The 16,394-nt window shown below is 39.4% G+C and overlaps 4 protein-coding genes across 5 annotated transcripts; 2 read left to right on the top strand and 2 right to left on the bottom strand.

The window, feature by feature from the left end:
* The first annotated feature begins 254 nt into the window (after nt 1–254).
* Nucleotides 255–4,831, top strand: LOC139809086 (small ribosomal subunit protein mS39). Its single transcript, XM_071771723.1, has 10 exons — nt 255–408; nt 751–865; nt 962–1,159; nt 1,289–1,542; nt 1,645–1,753; nt 2,160–2,496; nt 2,572–2,777; nt 3,119–3,457; nt 3,727–3,951; nt 4,038–4,831. The coding sequence occupies exons 1-10, from the start codon at nt 380–382 to the stop codon at nt 4,194–4,196; spliced, it is 1,971 nt and encodes a 656-aa protein (XP_071627824.1). The 5' UTR covers nt 255–379; the 3' UTR covers nt 4,197–4,831.
* Nucleotides 4,832–4,973: 142 nt separating this feature from the next.
* Nucleotides 4,974–8,093, top strand: LOC139809095 (uncharacterized). Its single transcript, XM_071771739.1, has 4 exons — nt 4,974–5,768; nt 6,004–6,328; nt 7,036–7,241; nt 7,492–8,093. Exons 1-4 carry the CDS (start codon nt 5,242–5,244, stop codon nt 7,721–7,723), a joined length of 1,290 nt encoding a protein of 429 aa, XP_071627840.1. The 5' UTR covers nt 4,974–5,241; the 3' UTR covers nt 7,724–8,093.
* Mor (SWI/SNF- related protein mor) lies at nt 6,509–13,518 on the bottom strand. Its single transcript, XM_071771710.1, has 11 exons — nt 12,822–13,518; nt 12,062–12,181; nt 11,868–11,981; nt 11,363–11,727; nt 10,915–11,139; nt 10,535–10,827; nt 10,075–10,384; nt 9,213–9,970; nt 8,780–9,096; nt 8,181–8,661; nt 6,509–7,225 (listed from the first exon to the last, which is right to left on the bottom strand). Exons 1-10 carry the CDS (start codon nt 12,936–12,938, stop codon nt 8,188–8,190), a joined length of 3,093 nt encoding a protein of 1,030 aa, XP_071627811.1. The 5' UTR covers nt 12,939–13,518; the 3' UTR covers nt 6,509–7,225; nt 8,181–8,187.
* A 140-nt stretch (nt 13,519–13,658) lies between these two features.
* Nucleotides 13,659–16,314, bottom strand: LOC139809101 (mitochondrial S-adenosylmethionine carrier protein). 2 transcript variants are annotated; one of them, XM_071771756.1, is made up of 8 exons: nt 16,283–16,314; nt 15,707–16,039; nt 15,258–15,414; nt 15,069–15,178; nt 14,465–14,705; nt 14,221–14,359; nt 13,924–14,143; nt 13,659–13,852 (listed from the first exon to the last, which is right to left on the bottom strand). In XM_071771756.1, the coding sequence occupies exons 2-7, from the start codon at nt 15,773–15,775 to the stop codon at nt 14,035–14,037; spliced, it is 825 nt and encodes a 274-aa protein (XP_071627857.1). In that variant the 5' UTR covers nt 15,776–16,039; nt 16,283–16,314; the 3' UTR covers nt 13,659–13,852; nt 13,924–14,034. The 2 variants fall into 2 exon arrangements, with proteins under 2 accessions (XP_071627857.1, XP_071627856.1); XM_071771755.1 differs by lacking the exon at nt 16,283–16,314 and having other exon boundaries at nt 15,707–16,261.
* Nucleotides 16,315–16,394: the final 80 nt, after the last annotated feature.

Below are 16,394 nucleotides of genomic sequence, written 5' to 3' on the forward strand. Positions count from 1 at the left end.
TAGTCAATCAGAATTTAATCGAACGTGCTCTCACAATAATTAACGTGTTGCTTCGCTCTAGCTTTATATCAATTCGAGAAATTTTATTTAATGAGTTTGTTTTGATGTATCATCGTCATCGGTTTTTATGATGTACCTAATTGCGATTTAATCATTTTGCGGATTTTGCCGCATCGGAAAGGTACTAAAATATCAAATTTATCGTCGATTTGTCGCGGAGAATTCATTATCCGCTGCATGCGGTGTCGGGTGTCGCGTTTAATCCTAACCTAACCTAACCTCATGACCTCCAATGATCTAACCTCCAAACTTGCGGCTGTAAAGATTGAGAGGAAAAATATAGGAAACATTAATTTCTTTCATCTTCACAACTGACATCATGAATTCTTTGGCAAGAATTTCGCGTGGGTACGTAACAAGTTACGATTCGTTCAGTTTACATACGTAGATCAATTGCTTTTCTGAGCGAAATTGCCGGATCTCGTTATGCACTGTTATGCACGCGCCACGCACCGACGATACGACGAGAGTACTTTAAATAATTTCGGAAATGTTGGAAAGTAAATCTAGCAATTTCAATTATTTTTCACGATCGACTTACTTTTCATACACGTGAATGTTGTACCTGTTATTTAAATAATATCTGGTAATCTATTTAAAGAATATACATTTGTTTCTAAAAGGATATTTATATAAGGATGAATGAACAGTAACTTGTGATAATTTTATTCGTATTTTAAACATTCGCAGAAAATTGTACAAGGAATTGATGGTACGGTTACAGTCGACAACCGCAACGTCAGCTTCATCTACGGATGTCCATATCCCAAAAAGGATAGAACGTGGTCCCACAGATGTTCTCAAGGTAAAGGAAATTGTATTTTATTTCGCTCCTGAAGGTAGGAGCAAATTTGTTTGGATGATGCTCTTCTATAAGTGTGTCGTCCGATTTGTCTTGTAGGCTTTGGAGACCACGATATCCAGGGATTATACGGCGCCACATTATAAGTTTCACGACGACCCTTACTTGACGCCACTGTCAAAGATGCATAATCGCTCGTACGCCTTGGCGAAGGAGTCTGGAAGGAAGACAGCGATGTGGGTTCGTCAGGAACACCGCGATTTATTTCAGCATAAAGTAGCAGACCCTGAAATTAAGGTAACTGTATCAGAAGTAATGTCATTAATTAAACGCCGTATCTATATCTGATTGTCAATTCATATAATATTCCACTGTTGATTACCGATATGCAAGTTCAAGTAGTATATTGTTGCACTTGTTTTGCAGGCATTCGTACCACCTCCCATTTACACAGAGGAAAGTAAAGTGACGGAGGAAACGTTATTATACGAGATATCAAACGGTCACATTTCCAACTCTATCACGATATACGATTTACTAAAAGGTGAGATAACCGTGCCAACGAAACAGGCACTCTTGGAATTGTTGTGTTTTTACAATAATTGTGAACATACCAGTGACGATTTGCTGGAGAATCGTTGGTACGCACTCGAACAGAAACGTAAGGCGAACGCTTGGATGTGAGTCTATGAAAATTGAATACATTATTTTTCCTTTACTGATATGTATTTTCCTCACTTGGCTTTAAATAATATTTTGTATTTTATCGATGATTTACACAGAAGTTATCCACAAATCGATGTACTGTTTGAATTTCTGAAGCAACAAGAGCCCACAGTAGCAGCCGCTGCGTATACCGCGATGATATGTGGTTTAGCTAAACATTCCAGTGTAAGATAACTTTTAAATTAGTTATAAGTACCACCAAATTACAATGGATTTAATCGGAAACGTAAAAATGCGTTATGATAAAAAAGAAAAAAGAAAATTCGAGTCTATTTGATGATTGGATAACTTTACAACAAATGTACGTTTTGATCAAAGATTGGGACTCTCTTTTGTGGATATCAAAAAGTAAAAATGGACAAAGTTAGAAACAAGTTTAGAGACCGAAACGTGTGTTTGTTTATTGTTAATAATTATTTGAATAAATCACTCAAATTTTAACTGTATTGCTTGCATTCTGTCAACTATACAGATCTCTTATTGCCTAAATTTCTTTTTTTTTTCACTGTATATTTTAAAGCCTTATTATTATAAATTTCAATAAAAATTTGATATAATTTTGTTGTTTTAGCCGGACAGGGCTTGGCACTTGTATGATGAAAGTCAAGGAAAAAAAATTCCATTATCCATCGATGGATATAATGCCGTGATGTCGATGGTACCAATGCTAAGACAGGGAGAGGAAAAATCAAAATCTTTGGTAATGGAAATATACAGAGCAATGGCTGCGAACGGGATCACTCCAAACATACATACCTTTAATGCCGCTCTCAATATAGCTACTACTATAAAAACTAATCGAGTAGCTCTAGATTTTGTATCCAACATACTTGCCGATATCACGAAATTCGAGCTAAAGCCATCGTTAACTACATATTTTTATTTGCTGCGAATTTTAAGTAGATTCGGTAATTATACATTCTCTTATCTCGCAAAGATTTTGTGTGCCGGCCAAATGTTGACGAGTTTATTCATTGAAACAGGTGATGCGTCATACAGTAGCTTTATGAAAATCTTGGAGTCTTTAAAGGAGGAAACCCTTACCATTCAAAGTGAAAAAGATTTAAATTTCTTTGTTACCGCGATGGAAATAGCGTCCCGGCAGTTCTGTGAGCGTCAAGCAGGTGAAATGGTGAATGAGCTTCTTCTCGCCGGTGAAAACTACAAGTTTATCGGCAACAATTATAGAGTAAGTTTCTTAAACCCTCAACACATTCTGTCCAGAAAACACCACGTGCCGTGAAATAATTTTATTTCTTTTGTAATTAATAAAATATTAAAAAAAACATACATAAAGGATAAAATTAACATCATTCTTTTAAAAATCTTTTAACTTTAATCGATATTTTTTAATGGCATTATGCACAGAATTTATAATATTTGCTGAGAGTTCAAATACTTAAAACAATTTTTTACAAGATCTAAGATATTTGTTATGTCGCGCATTTTGTATTCTTGAAAATATGTTATTTAATTATATATATATATTTTATATTACGCATTTGGTATAGAGCTAATATTTTGCTTCAGGAACACGTCTATTATCGATTGTATTTGGAGTTAATTTTGGCAACAGAAGAATTCGAGACGTTCTTCAATCTCTACAGCAAGCTTGTACCGCACGTGACTATACCGGAACCTGCCGTAATGAGTGCTATATTGGAAGCTCTTAAATTACATCCCGCGGAGACCGCCACGCAATATATACCAAAACTCTGGTCGCACATGATCATGTTCGGTCATCTAGACAGGGAAGAGTTATTGGAGAATATATTGCACTTGATGAGCGAACATTGTAAACCCGCACCCGATTCTTCGTTGAATGCGCAATTCGCAGATATGGCGCTCGCTATTTGGGATCATATACAAGTAATTGAAATTACATTTTAATTATACGTAGGGTGCTTCACATTTTGCATCCAATAACAGATTCTCCGACGAATTTGGAATGAGTCTTTGCTTAGCAAGTGTCGATACATTAATACTTTCTGAGCTGACTGAAGAAGAAAAAGAAAAACCAAGTCGATTTCAAATTACAGAGAATCTATTGTTAAGATTAAAATTGCTAGTTATGGGATTTTATTTTTATAATCAGATATATTGAAATGATATATAATTGTGTATTATTTTTTCAACAGGCTCAGAATGTCAGAAAAATACAGCACGTCTTGATATCCAATACAGTGGTGGGCAACATTATAATATTGTTGCTACGTGGAAATAATTTCGACAAAACAGTAGAAATTATATCGTCATTGGTTCGTTCGCCGCATTTAATCAAGAATAGCAATACCATTATAACGGAACACATAAACGAAATATTCGAATTGTGTTTGGCGCAAGCGCACGTGCCAGCGATTTTCGTAAGTGTACATCCGTTTTAAATATTAGTTTCAATTAAATATTAGTATCAATTGATTTATAATAACGTCGGTGCATTTACTTCTAGACACTCCTGGAGTACGTTACTTTCCATAATTTAGAAGGAGCCGGGGAAATGGCTAAAAAGTTACACAAAACTGTATCCCTTACCTCCAACCAGGAAAATATATTAATTAGTTTAGTGGGTAACGACGTTCTCAAATTACAGCTCTCTGATGAGAATTAGTTCTTCGAAATAAAGTACTGTATATATAAATGTGTTTGTTTTATAACTTTCGGTCCACTATAATCGATGCGGTAGAAATCAATGAAATTATTGTCTCTCTATTCTTCCGTCTTTCAAGAACTCTTTTGTCTATGTTGTTATCTATTTCGATCTTTCCTTCATCTCTTGTGTGGTATATCTTTTTTTGTATCCCATCCAACCTTGCCTTTTTCCTTTTCTAAGAACTTTTTGATTCGTAGTTCTATCTTCTTATCTATTACATCTTTTTTCCTTCTTTCCTATTCTCCCAGAAAAGAAGCAAAGAAAAAAATTATAAATCATATTAAAGATTTTGACATTGTTGACTGGCACAGATGTCTCACTGCAAAATCCAGACTTGATTAATATCGTGCTTCTGCAAGCTATCTGTATAATCGATTCAATTGAGCGTGGGTCAATTTCCTTACTCTTAAGGAGCAAAAAAAACAAATTATATCACTGTAATATAAATTTCTTGACGAGATATAAAAGCGTGAAAACCACATTTTTATCAGCGATTGTTACCGTTTTTAATTTATCGATACATTGTTACTTAATACAATTGTACAATTGTATTAATAAATTGTTACTTGATACAATAAATCTTTTTAAGAATATTTATGCATTATATATTTCTCTACTGTGTGTGTGCACAAAACATACTAACAATTGAAAGAGTCTCTTTATATCATTATATCATGTACCGCGCGACGAACCCGCGCCGCGTTTTGAAGAATCAAAGCGGAGAATCTAAATGATGAGGTGCATGATTGACATGTATCAATGTCCTTGTCTCTTAGAGTTGGGGGGCGTAAATCATTAATGAATTAAATCGGTAACAGTGGGAGGTAGCAACCCTCCAACCGCTCTAGCCGCTCAAATACTCATTTCCTGCGTCAGTTGGCACAACTCTCCGATCTACCGTGAAGTATAGGATGTTAAAGTCTGCTCCACCCGGAAAAATCGAGAAGTTATCATCGAAATCATCGTCGTAAAGATTGGAATTTCCAGCAGATCTGTCAGGATAATGGATAGCAGCGGCGATAGTAGTAATAAACTTTCTCTCGACGATATCCGTGAATTAATTACCGAGGATGAGCCCAATGTGGAAATTGATAGTTTAGAAGAAGAACCAGGATCGGGAAGAGGAGATAATTATACTTCGATGCTGTACCGGATCAGGGCAAAGGGACGTAAGCTGTTGAAAAATGAGGAATACATTAATTACGAATGTGCCATCATTTACAAGATACTACCGGAATCTAAGAAACGTCGCGAGGCGTTTAAGAGCGAGTTACTGTTCAGAAACGAAGTCGTGTTTTATAAGCATGTGTGGCCCACGCTGAACAGACTGCAGTCAAACGGTAGAAGAGTGTTCAGCGGAGTACCCAAGATATACGCTGCTAGAGCCGATCTTATTGCCATGGAAGATTTGAGACAGAGAGGTTTTAAGATGGCAGATAGACGGAAAGGATTAGAAGTGGAGAATCTAGAGCATGTGCTGAAGGCTCTAGCAGGCTTTCACGCACTTAGTTTGACGTTAAAGGAATCGAAGTAAGTATGTTTAGTCTCTACAATTATAATTGTGGAAATAACAAGTTTATTCTGGATAACTCGAGAAGATTAACTAGATTTTCTTAGAAATAGACTAGCTCGAGAATCGCTGTAATTAAAAATATTAATGATAATGAAAATATTGCTAAAAAGAAATTTTGTTTTTTACACGCAAGAGTTTCGTTCTCTATCCTCGTCTCCTAGTTTTAATGCAAAAAGATATTACTTTTTAAAGGCCGGAAGAATTCATGAGTTTAAGAAATCCTGATCAAGGTATACAAGAAACGTTATTTCGACGGGATAATGAAGATTGGTACCGTCAGTATTATCGCGTGGCCGTGAATAATGCCATCACGATGGTGTCCGAAGCGCTTCCTTCGCACATAGATCACAGAAGACAGGAGGTAATGACGAAGTTGCAAGCTTTCCTAAACGAAGATGTATTTTTCCGCACTATGAGCGAACTCGTCTCCGCGCAAGGACCTCTCTCCGTATTTTGTCACGGTGATTGTTGGACCAACAATTTCCTCTTTCAGGATGAACCAAGCTCGGATACAGAGGTGAATCTTTTATTTTGTAAGAAAAGTAAATTAGAAAAGTGCAATACACATTGCATGTCTGGTAATATCTACAATGAAAGGTCGCATATGTTTAATAAAAAGATGATTATCGTCAGATGATGGTAATCATCTTCCTTTGTTTTTTCAGATACTTTACAAGATAACGAAACGAGAAACCACTTTTGTTGTTCCATACACTTTTATTATATAAATTTATAAGATTCTTATATGATTCAAATGTTTTTTCCATTTGCGATCTTATTACAAAGATTCCGGTTTAGCGAAAGTGATCACACCCTAGACCCGTGTAGCCGGTCGCAAAGATTCTTGCATTATGCATAATTACATCTAATTAAATTCGATATAGTCAACTTTTAGAAAAATCGTGACGTAAAATTACATAACGCCCGAAAGTTGAAAAAATTCAGAAAAAGATATATAATGTACATTTTACACACTCATACTTAACTCTCTTCCTCTCTCTTTCTCTCTTTCTCAATCGTTTAGTTTTCCATCCATGCTGGATAAAAATTTCAGATAATTATAACAAAAAAATAAATACAGCCAGATACACGATGCAAGAATATTTACCCCGCGTTATGATCTATAAATCACACTCGAGACTGACAATGTTGACTGGCACGAATGTGAGATGCGTCTCGCTGCGAAACCTCCTAGACTTGATTTTTAATACTGTGCTTCTGCAGGCCGTTTATCTAGTTGATTTTCAACTGACGCGGGTCGGTTCACTCGCTCTTGATCTTGCGAACTTGCTATACTGCTGCACGAGTGGTGTTGTTAGGCGGGCTTACATGACACAGCTTCTCCAGCATTATCATTCCCATCTGATGTCCTCCTTGCGCGTTCTCAATCCGGAACAGCCGCCGAAAGATCCAGCTATCATGTGGGAATTGTAAGTAAAATACCGAGTTGTGCAACAAAACTATAATAAACTACTTGCACTTTATAAGTGACTTTTCGTTTAATCGAAGAGCTTATTTGCAAATCGTCTTAAATTTCATATGTCTTTAAAAACGGATATATTATCGTCTTAACGAATATAAATGTAATTTTGCGGTGTTCACTATTTTCTGAGTTTAAAAACATAGACTTAGAATGGTTTGACTACCTCTTTGATATTATCGTCTACTCAACGATTACAGATTAAAGGAAGAGATGCGGAGATGCGGACGATTCGGATTGGGATTGGCATTGGACATTCTACCAATTAGCACATGCGCCAGTCACGAAGCACCGAATCTGTACGAAACGAGTAGCACGGAAACTAGCGAGGAGAAACATAATACCGCAGGAGCACCGCCACGCGGAAACGCTGAATGTGCTCGACTCATGACTGACTTAGTGCTGGAATTGATAGACAACGAGGCTCTGTAGATCAAATGTCACATTATTCGATAATGATATTATGTGTAATAATACGTATAATGTATATCTCAAATGTGTACGTCTTTTATAACTCTTATTGTCATTGAAAAAGAGTAATACAAAATTTGTTCCGCGAGAAACCTTTCTTTTTTGTTTTTTATGTGATATATTATGAAGAAAGATAATTTCTTCCCATATATGCATCCATATAATAGAAATCAAAACTACAGAGAAACATTTGCAAACTATATTTATTCCTTCTTCGAGATACGAAATGTCTCAAAACGATGTGAAATTATTTTGTATACATAATCGTGGAAACGATCTGTAACTTGGAAGCAAATAATCATCATCGAATAAATACGAAGAAACAAAGAGAGGGACTGGAGAAGCGTTAGTAATGTGTCATAATCTGTAAAAGTTTACGATGGACTAACTACTTAACCATTTAAAGATTCAAACTCACAAAAGAGTTATGTCTGCTGCGGTGGCGTGTGCGGTGGCGGCTGTTGTTGCGGTTGAGCCTGCGGACTTGGCGGTTGCTGCTGTTGCTGCTGCTGCTGCGCACCAGGCGGTTGCCAAGGTGGATGTTGTTGATTCTGTTGTTGCTGCTGTTGTTGCTGTTGTTGTTCCTGAGCCAGTCGTTGGTGAGCTTGCTGTCGTGCCCTAAACTCGGCCGCCTTCAGTTGCTCGAGATGAAATTGCTGCCGCTCGGTGATGAGCTGCTGCCGCTGATACTCAAGACCCTCGCGTTCACGCTCCATCGTGGTTTCCAATTCTTCGAAGTGACGCAATTTAATCTCCAGTTTCTTCATTTGAGTTTCGACTAGCAACGCGACCAACGACTTGATCTTGCGTTCCTCCACAGCTGCTAAATGTTTGGCTTTAACAGCTGCGGCCGCTAATGCTGCTGCTGCTGCAGACTGTAGTTGAGCGTCCCTTACGACCTGCGAAAAAGAAAAATTAAGTTTAAACACACGATATTGGGCGGTATCAATTATTTAAACATTTTGATATTCTCTTTTATAACATATGTCAAATAAATTCACTGTGTTCAATATTTACCTTGTCTTTCTTCTCCTTCGCTTCAGCAGCCTCTGGATCAGTGGTAGACTTTGTGTCCTCTTCGCCCTCCTTTGATTCATCCTCTTTCTTCGTAACATCTACCTGAGATTGTTCGACTTCCATAGCATCTTTAGCTTTATCTTGTTCCTCTTTCTTCGCTTCGGGAGTCGGCGCCGTGGAATGAGGAGAGCTAGCCGCGCCCGTAGGTACGGACGGGGTCGTTGTCGTGGTAGAAGCCGCTGTATCGTCAGGCGGTTCAGGCGGTCCTGTGCCAGCGATGCCCGATTGTGCTAGCCCCGCCGCTGGATCAAATTTACCTGTAAAAATGAAAAAATAATTGATATTTTTTGTACATTACAATCATTATATGCATTGCCTTACACAAACTAGATTACTCTAGTTTCTAATTTATAATATACAATTATAAAATTACCGTCTGAATTAGCGCTAGCTTGAACGTTTCGTAAATGCTGGTCCATTAATGCAGCTGGTACTTGATCCTTTATCGCGGCAAACTCTTCCATAGCTGCCTTTGCCGCGCTCGCAGCTACTCTAGGATCCACGACCGATGCAAGGAAGGCGACTGTACTCATAACAGGATTACCGGCTTTCGAAAACGGTACCGGTTGGTAAGCCAATGGGCCCAGCCCTTCGGGACCGCCTTCTTCCAAGTATGGATCCTCTATAGGTAAACGTAAGAAATGCAAGATACACTCGTCCTGCGTCCTCGAGCCCACGTGCTCGCATACTTTGTTCCAATCGTCCTTGTGCAATTCTAATCCTTCCAATAGCAAAAGTGTCTCCTGTTCTGTCCAATCGCGCGTGGCACCTGCCGCTTGTTTGTTTTTTAGGACTGCCGGTTTCCTCGAATACTGGTCGATTTTCAGACCGAAATTTGCCATTGCGCCCGCCGAAGCCTTCTCCTCTGTACCCAGGGCACCCGTCACACTCGGCTTCTTCTCCAAGTCGAGCAACATCTTTGCAGCGGATGGCTGCGGCGTTTTCGGCGGATTTGGATTGACCGGTGCCAAACCGGATGGCGTGTCCGACAGAACGTGGAAGTGCGATGTCGGTGGAGGTCCCATTGGCGTCGGTCTGGACTCTGCGTCTACTTGATAGTTAATAAGTCCCCATTGTTCCAAAAATGCGTGCACGCGCATTATCGCGCATACGTCCCCAGCTAAATTCCGCCTATAAATGGTTTCATATGTGAAAGAAAAAACGTCTTTTTTCGATTTTCTTTTAATAATAAAAATATAACAGTTTTATATGCATATATTAATTAGGTATATTACCTGCAGGCGGTAGATGTAATATATTCCGTTGGATTTAATCGATAAGTGTCGATCATAAAATTCCGATACGCAAGATAAATTTCCGGAGTCTTGGACTTATTTTTACCGTTAAAGAATTCTGATAAAGCTCGCTTCTCTATGGTGTGAATCGAATTATAATCAAACCAGGCGGAATAGCTAGGAACAACGATATGATGCGTCTGTTCCGTCACATTGTCTTCCGGTTCATCACCTTTGCCACCTTCACCTCTTTCTTTACTAGTATCTCTCTCTTCTCTATCTTGTCCACCTTGAGAGCTTCCTTTGTCTCCTATGAGATATCGACAGCTTTTAGTTCAGGATTCGTTAAATTAACATATAATTGAAAAACATTTATAACTATCAATCTGATGCCAACATGTGTGGCATTACGATATTACATCACCGATCTAAGTTTAATTATCTAGGTTTTTTTACATACCTTCCATTTGTTCATCAAGATCGGTTAAATTGCCCGATTTGAGAGGTTGGAGTTCGCTATCTTGCTTTTTACTACCGGTAGACGCCAAGGTGGAGTTACCCGTTGTTGCATTACCCTGGCCTGCGATCGGTGGATTTGCGGGCGTAGCAACCACCTCGACGATACGAGGTTCGGCAGGCGGATCCTCCATTCCTTGAGTCAAATCTTCCTCTTCCTCGCCGCCGCGTGATTTCTTTGGGACCGTTGTCGATGACGCGGAAGAAGCGCTTTGAATACCCGACGGTGCTCTGCTACTATAAATGGCAACGTACGAAATCGAAGGTGAGCAAAGTCCCGTTTGAAACTTGAGAACTCGTTATCATTCGTTATCAAAATCGTACCTCTTACGCTTGCCGAGCTTTGGAGGTGGGCTGGGCGATCGTTTCCTCTTAGGTTTCTTCGCGGGTGGCGGATGTGATGGCTGTGCCATCAAATCTTCCACCGAGAGCCTGTATTTGTGTACTCTTTTCTGACCGCTATCATCTACCTCGTAATCTTCCTCGTTCATCCACTCATTATATTGATCTAAGTCTAACGCCCATGTAGCCGATACTTTATACATTGATCTAGAAAATAATTGCAGAGTTTACTTAACATATTAATTTACATTTAGCATTTACATATAAATTAAATTTGTAAGTAGAAATATTTTGTCAACAACGCTCCCAACGTATTAAAATTGATCAACAGCATCAACTAATTTCAATTAATTGTCAAATTTTCGATAAATCAATTTCCATCAGTTAATTAGCTTAATTTACATTAAAAGATCATCAAATGTTTAAGCACCTTGAATTTGTGTTTGTGTAAGTCCCTTCGGGATAATCCCACGGAAGATCCAGTGTCAACCAAGAATCATAACTGTCTGGAAAGTAGTACCAATGAATTAGAACCGATCGCTCGCGTCTCATACAGGGTCGTGCGTATTCCTCTTCCATCGGATCTACTGGAGGATAGATAATGTGTGTAGCATCCGCCTCATTCTCCACGACAGTCCCCTGATGCTTTCTAACTACATCTTTTACTTTCGCAGCTGTGTTTTTGTCGACATCCGGTCTCACGAAAATACTTGGTACAGTCATACATCTATTCTGTATTAAAGCACGTTCCGCCGCCACCAGCATGTCCACCGTACGATCCATACGGGATCCCGACTGTAATAATAGTGATTCGCTAATCAGTTCCATGTTTGTGCAATCCTTATATACAGAGCAGGAGTATCAATATTCAGTATCAATATAAAGAAAGATATCTCTCTGCTAAAGATATATATATAAAAGGAGTAAACAATTACTTTTCCACCGGGAAAATCGAAGCGCCTCCATCCTTGTTCCTGCTTAAAACGATAAGCAGTAGCTAATATATGACACACTCCACCGCCAGGCTTAAAATCCAGGAAGCATTTCATCTGTAAAAATTGAATAAATAATTGATTCAAAATGTTACATCAATATTGCTTTCGTTGCGTAATACACATATTTTACATACTGGAAGCCTAGTCATAGGTGGCTTTGACACATTTTTTCCGAGATTGTCCTCCTGAAACTGCAAAAGCTGCACCAGCAACGTGGCTAAGCTCTTGTTAGTGGGCGGATCCGTTTGTACATACTACAAAGAATCACAAAAAAAGAAATTATGAAATAAACGTATTTAATACTCGCATAATATAATCAATACAAAAAATTAATGAGGGAGTAGGAACGTATATAAATACATACTATTCTCGTTTTATAATCACGATTATGCTTTCCTGCAAATATTTTGTCGATTTTTTGTTTATTACTTCTGTCCAAAGTTCTATACATGTATACATGTGTGTGTGCACATATATATATAATGCTCCAGTGAAAGAATAAAATTAGGTAATTGTATATAATAATACAGATAAGCGTACATAATTACTGATTTCATGCTTTCACTGTACACACATATACATACGCGTATAAGCGATAGATATACAGTTAAAAAATTTCACGATGATGTACAGTCATCGGGATGATAGTCGCGTCCGCGTCAGCGCTATAAAAGATAATATCAGCGCATTGCGAGAATTCTCGTGAAATTTTTTCTGTCAAGAAATTTATCTGAAAAAGACACCGGCCGATCGGCGGCGTGGAAAAATCGCGATCGACATGATAGCGCGTGCCGCGAGAGAAGAAGCGAAGGCCCGCACGCAGTACACTGCAGTACACCGCGACGAGTTTACGACGCCGGGTGGTATCCATGTTCGCACACAGAACGAGCGTACCTTCTTGCAGTTCTTGAGCAGCCACTGCTTAACACCATCAAGCTGGGTGAGAACTTCCGGCGCCTCGAAGAACTTGGCGTTGGGTCCGCCGTCCTTTTTCGGGCCTAGCGACAACATCTTTCATAGATTCCCGACAGCGTAAAACGACGATCCCGATCACGAAGCAACGCGCCGAGCGCAAACATGACACACCTCTGAAGTTGGCCGTGGGTGCACTGGGCGCACGTCCATCGTACGGCGAAAAACCCGTATATCGACTGTAGCGAGAGCAATGTTATCAATTACGGCGGGATTCGATTGACCGGCGCGCGATGATTTTACGCGACGCCTGCTTTACAAATGCAAATTCGATTGATTATCGGAAAATATTGGCTCGACTCGCGCGAGACGCCGTGGTTGGTAAACGCGTCCTAAAACATGGCCGCCATGTGCGAGCGTGTGCGAGCGGCGATCGGTCGAACAGACGTGAATTTAGCCGCTATTGGGCACAGAGAGAAGCTGACGCGCGATGCGTCCTCAACTAATCGAATTTCCCTACCGGAATAAAGGGGGAAGCGGCGCACAGCTCGGTAAACGCGAATCGACCAATCACAGTCGAGAATTGTTGAAAACGCAAGACGGCCATTTTGAAACTTACGATTGTGATTACGAATTCTGATTGGTCGACACGGACACGCTCCTTGCTATGTTTTTCAATGCAAATTAATCTCGATTAAACTTACTCTTTTTTTAATTTTTAGAACCATAATCCGCTGACAAAAATAGAGCTTAGACTTCAATCAAATTCCATTTAATTTAACAAGTGATTTAATTCAATTGAAATTGTTTAAAACAAAATTTCTATTTTATTCGTTGTCTTTAATCTTCTTTTCATATCTTAAACAATAAAACAATACGTCTGCCCATGCTGATAAAATAATACTATTATTTAATAAGTTAGGCATGATTAATTCATTATGATTCTTCGTGCACGTGGATCCAATAGAAACTTGAACGTGTTTGATTTTCTCCGAAACTCGATCCTTAAGAGACTGAAAATAAACAATTCTGTGATTCTTTTAAACTTTGATCTTTTTACAGCTGAATATTAATCTATACGTACCTTTCAGAATTGATCCCAGTAGGATATTGCTGAGTAAGAAAGCTCACGTACTAGAATGTATTCATAAATAATTTAATTTAAGTTTTTATAATTTTTTTCATTTAACAGCGACTAGGAGAAGTAGGCTATACAAAATTCTCTGGCTTGCTCATAAACGCCAAAAAATATGAACCCACCAACAGTAAAGCCAGTTACTCTCGGAAGAAAACCAGCGAACCACCTGAAAACGTTATTCCGTCATTGAAATATCGGGAATGGATTTAGATTGAGAAATACAGTATCTTACACAATCCTCACCCTTTAACGCCGTGATCTCTGTAAACCTCTTTCAACATTGTCGATATCTTAACTTCCTCTCTTTCCGCCGACGTGCTGGACAACATAATTCTAGTCTTGGCAACATCTAACGGCGTCGTTACAGCGGCCGATATAGCAACTGTGTATGAGAAATGAAAAATATAAAAAATCTCGTATAAATAACGATTCTGATTGTTTTAACCGAAATTATTTCACCGAGTACACGCGAGTTTCGAGTCATTACCTGACGCAGAGCCACAAGCGGCGCCTGCCAGGGGTGTGCATTCTCGCTGCGTCCGTTGGGTCCAACAAAGCTTGAAATACTCCCACAATGGCATTTGGATCACGCCGAACGGCAGATCCCGAAGAACGGTGCTTCCGTAACCGCGATACAGTGTTCTTAATCTCAGTCGATGCGTGTCAGGCAAGAGCGCTTGTTTCCTTTGTTTAATTACCTCAACTGGCACCCGAACCGAGCAGGCAGTCTACGCGTTAAGTCGAGTAAGTTTCAACATATTGTTACATAACATTTTTGGTATCGCACGATTTATAAAATATTATTTATATAATAGATATAAAATATGATTTACGTGATTAATAGTCATACTTGTAGTTGTATGCTAGCACCAAAGTTTAAAATATCAGATTTATTCGACTGTATTAAGCGTCGTCTACAATGGCAGGAGGAGTATACAGTAAGACGTAAGCAGTAAGTTATTGACAATGGGATTTTTACAATTCCAGAATAATCGACTGTGGTTGGTCGATAGCTTACTGCATACTTCTGCTGCCATTGTAGACGACGCTTTATACAAGACATTGTTGAACACGATTAACGAATTACTTACTACTTCGGCAGACGATGCTGCGACCATGTGTATAATGGAGTGATACTGATCCGGTATACATGGTTGCGAATACTGTTTTATTCCCTCATAAGTGATAAAAAATATAGCAGCTGTAACAAGATTGTTTTCGTTAATATTAGAGATAAAATGCTTTCTGGATGTGACTCTGTGCTAAATTGTAACGTGTACCTGACGGAGCTGAACCCAGCACCACGGGACCCACACCTTTGTACAGCTGCCTGAAACCGCCGGATTGGAAAAACCCATGTTGGCTTTGCAAGCGCGTTTTCAGGGTGTCCAATGGGAAAAGTGTCACGTCACAAATGATCCCTGCAAGAGCACCTGACTGACGTATAAAATAGCGATTATTTTCTAATAAAATCGTAGGTCAAAATTTTACCTTTCAATAAAGAGCACGCTATCGACAACGTAGAATTTATTTATGACGAAATTAGAGAGGAGCATTTATGCCCCTAATTTACGATAATCAATTTGAAATAGCAGACGTTCACGTTGCGTGGAATTAATCGGCGAGGTTTACGCTCGATAAACGATCAATGTGCGATTAATTGATTAATCATTGAGGAAGTGAAACATCGAACTGTAATTAGCCGGTCGTGACAAATTGCGACACTTACGACAAACGACGTGAGCAGGATGTCTCTCTTGGAGAGATTCGCCGCGGACCCCTCCTGCTCGTGAAGCATTTCCTCACCGCGTTATGATCCACCTCGACGATAGTGAACGAGAGGATTTCAAGAACCGTCATTGAGCTGATAAAGCGGAAAAGTGGCCTCTAATCAAAAGACTATCTCGCGCCAGATCTCTCGGCGTTAAAGTCCGCACGATCATTGACAATCGGCACAACGATCATTATCGGATGCTGAAGACCTCGGCTCGTTTGTAGTTTATACCTCCCGAGATTCATCCGTGCCGTGACCATCCGGAGCGACGTGTTTTTCTCCTTCTTCCTAAATTAATGACACCTGACCGCTTATGATGTTGCAATACGTGTGCGAATGATGCAAGCCGGCGAGAATGCGAGAAAACACGTGCTCCGTATGTAATGTAGTACACTGCGTTTCATTGATCGAGAATCGAGTGTAGATGAGCGCGCCAATTGGCTGGGAGGTCTCGAGAAATGATGCGCTCATCTACACCAGTCCCTAATTATTTACACCCAAAAAGAACTCGATTCACGAAACGCGCTGTACTCTTTATAGGCCTATTTTTTTAGCTCTTTTTCTTTTCACGTTGGAGAGGCCTGTGTAAACGTAAACCCGCGTCAACCGTCAACCAGCAACCAGCCCGTCGTCTGCTTCAGTC

Source organism: Temnothorax longispinosus, chromosome 2 (genome assembly GCF_030848805.1).
Source record: "Temnothorax longispinosus isolate EJ_2023e chromosome 2, Tlon_JGU_v1, whole genome shotgun sequence".
NCBI lineage: Eukaryota > Metazoa > Arthropoda > Insecta > Hymenoptera > Formicidae > Temnothorax > Temnothorax longispinosus.

Excerpts from the sequence above, each read along its gene's own strand:
- LOC139809086 (XM_071771723.1), top strand. The coding sequence starts at position 380 with ATGAATTCTTTGGCAAGAATTTCGCGTGG. Across the intron at positions 2,778-3,118 it reads TTATCGGCAACAATTATAGA|GAACACGTCTATTATCGATT; the intron begins GTAAGTTTCTTA and ends ATTTTGCTTCAG. Across the intron at positions 3,952-4,037 it reads CGCACGTGCCAGCGATTTTC|ACACTCCTGGAGTACGTTAC; the intron begins GTAAGTGTACAT and ends ATTTACTTCTAG.
- LOC139809095 (XM_071771739.1), top strand. The coding sequence starts at position 5,242 with ATGGATAGCAGCGGCGATAGTAGTAATAAACTTTCTCTCGACGATATC. Across the intron at positions 5,769-6,003 it reads TTGACGTTAAAGGAATCGAA|GCCGGAAGAATTCATGAGTT; the intron begins GTAAGTATGTTT and ends TACTTTTTAAAG. Across the intron at positions 6,329-7,035 it reads AACCAAGCTCGGATACAGAG|GCCGTTTATCTAGTTGATTT; the intron begins GTGAATCTTTTA and ends GTGCTTCTGCAG.
- Mor (XM_071771710.1), bottom strand. The coding sequence starts at position 12,938 with ATGTTGTCGCTAGGCCCGAAAAAGGACGGCGGACCCAACGCCAAGTTC. Across the intron at positions 11,982-12,061 it reads CACCTATGACTAGGCTTCCA|ATGAAATGCTTCCTGGATTT; the intron begins GTATGTAAAATA and ends CAATTTTTACAG. Across the intron at positions 11,728-11,867 it reads TCGATTTTCCCGGTGGAAAA|TCGGGATCCCGTATGGATCG; the intron begins GTAATTGTTTAC and ends CTATTATTACAG.
- LOC139809101 (XM_071771756.1), bottom strand. The coding sequence starts at position 15,775 with ATGCTTCACGAGCAGGAGGGGTCCGCGGCGAATCTCTCCAAGAGAGAC. Across the intron at positions 15,415-15,706 it reads TCCTGCTCACGTCGTTTGTC|TCAGGTGCTCTTGCAGGGAT; the intron begins GTAAGTGTCGCA and ends TTTATACGTCAG. Across the intron at positions 14,360-14,464 it reads CGCTTGTGGCTCTGCGTCAG|TTGCTATATCGGCCGCTGTA; the intron begins GTAATGACTCGA and ends TCTCATACACAG.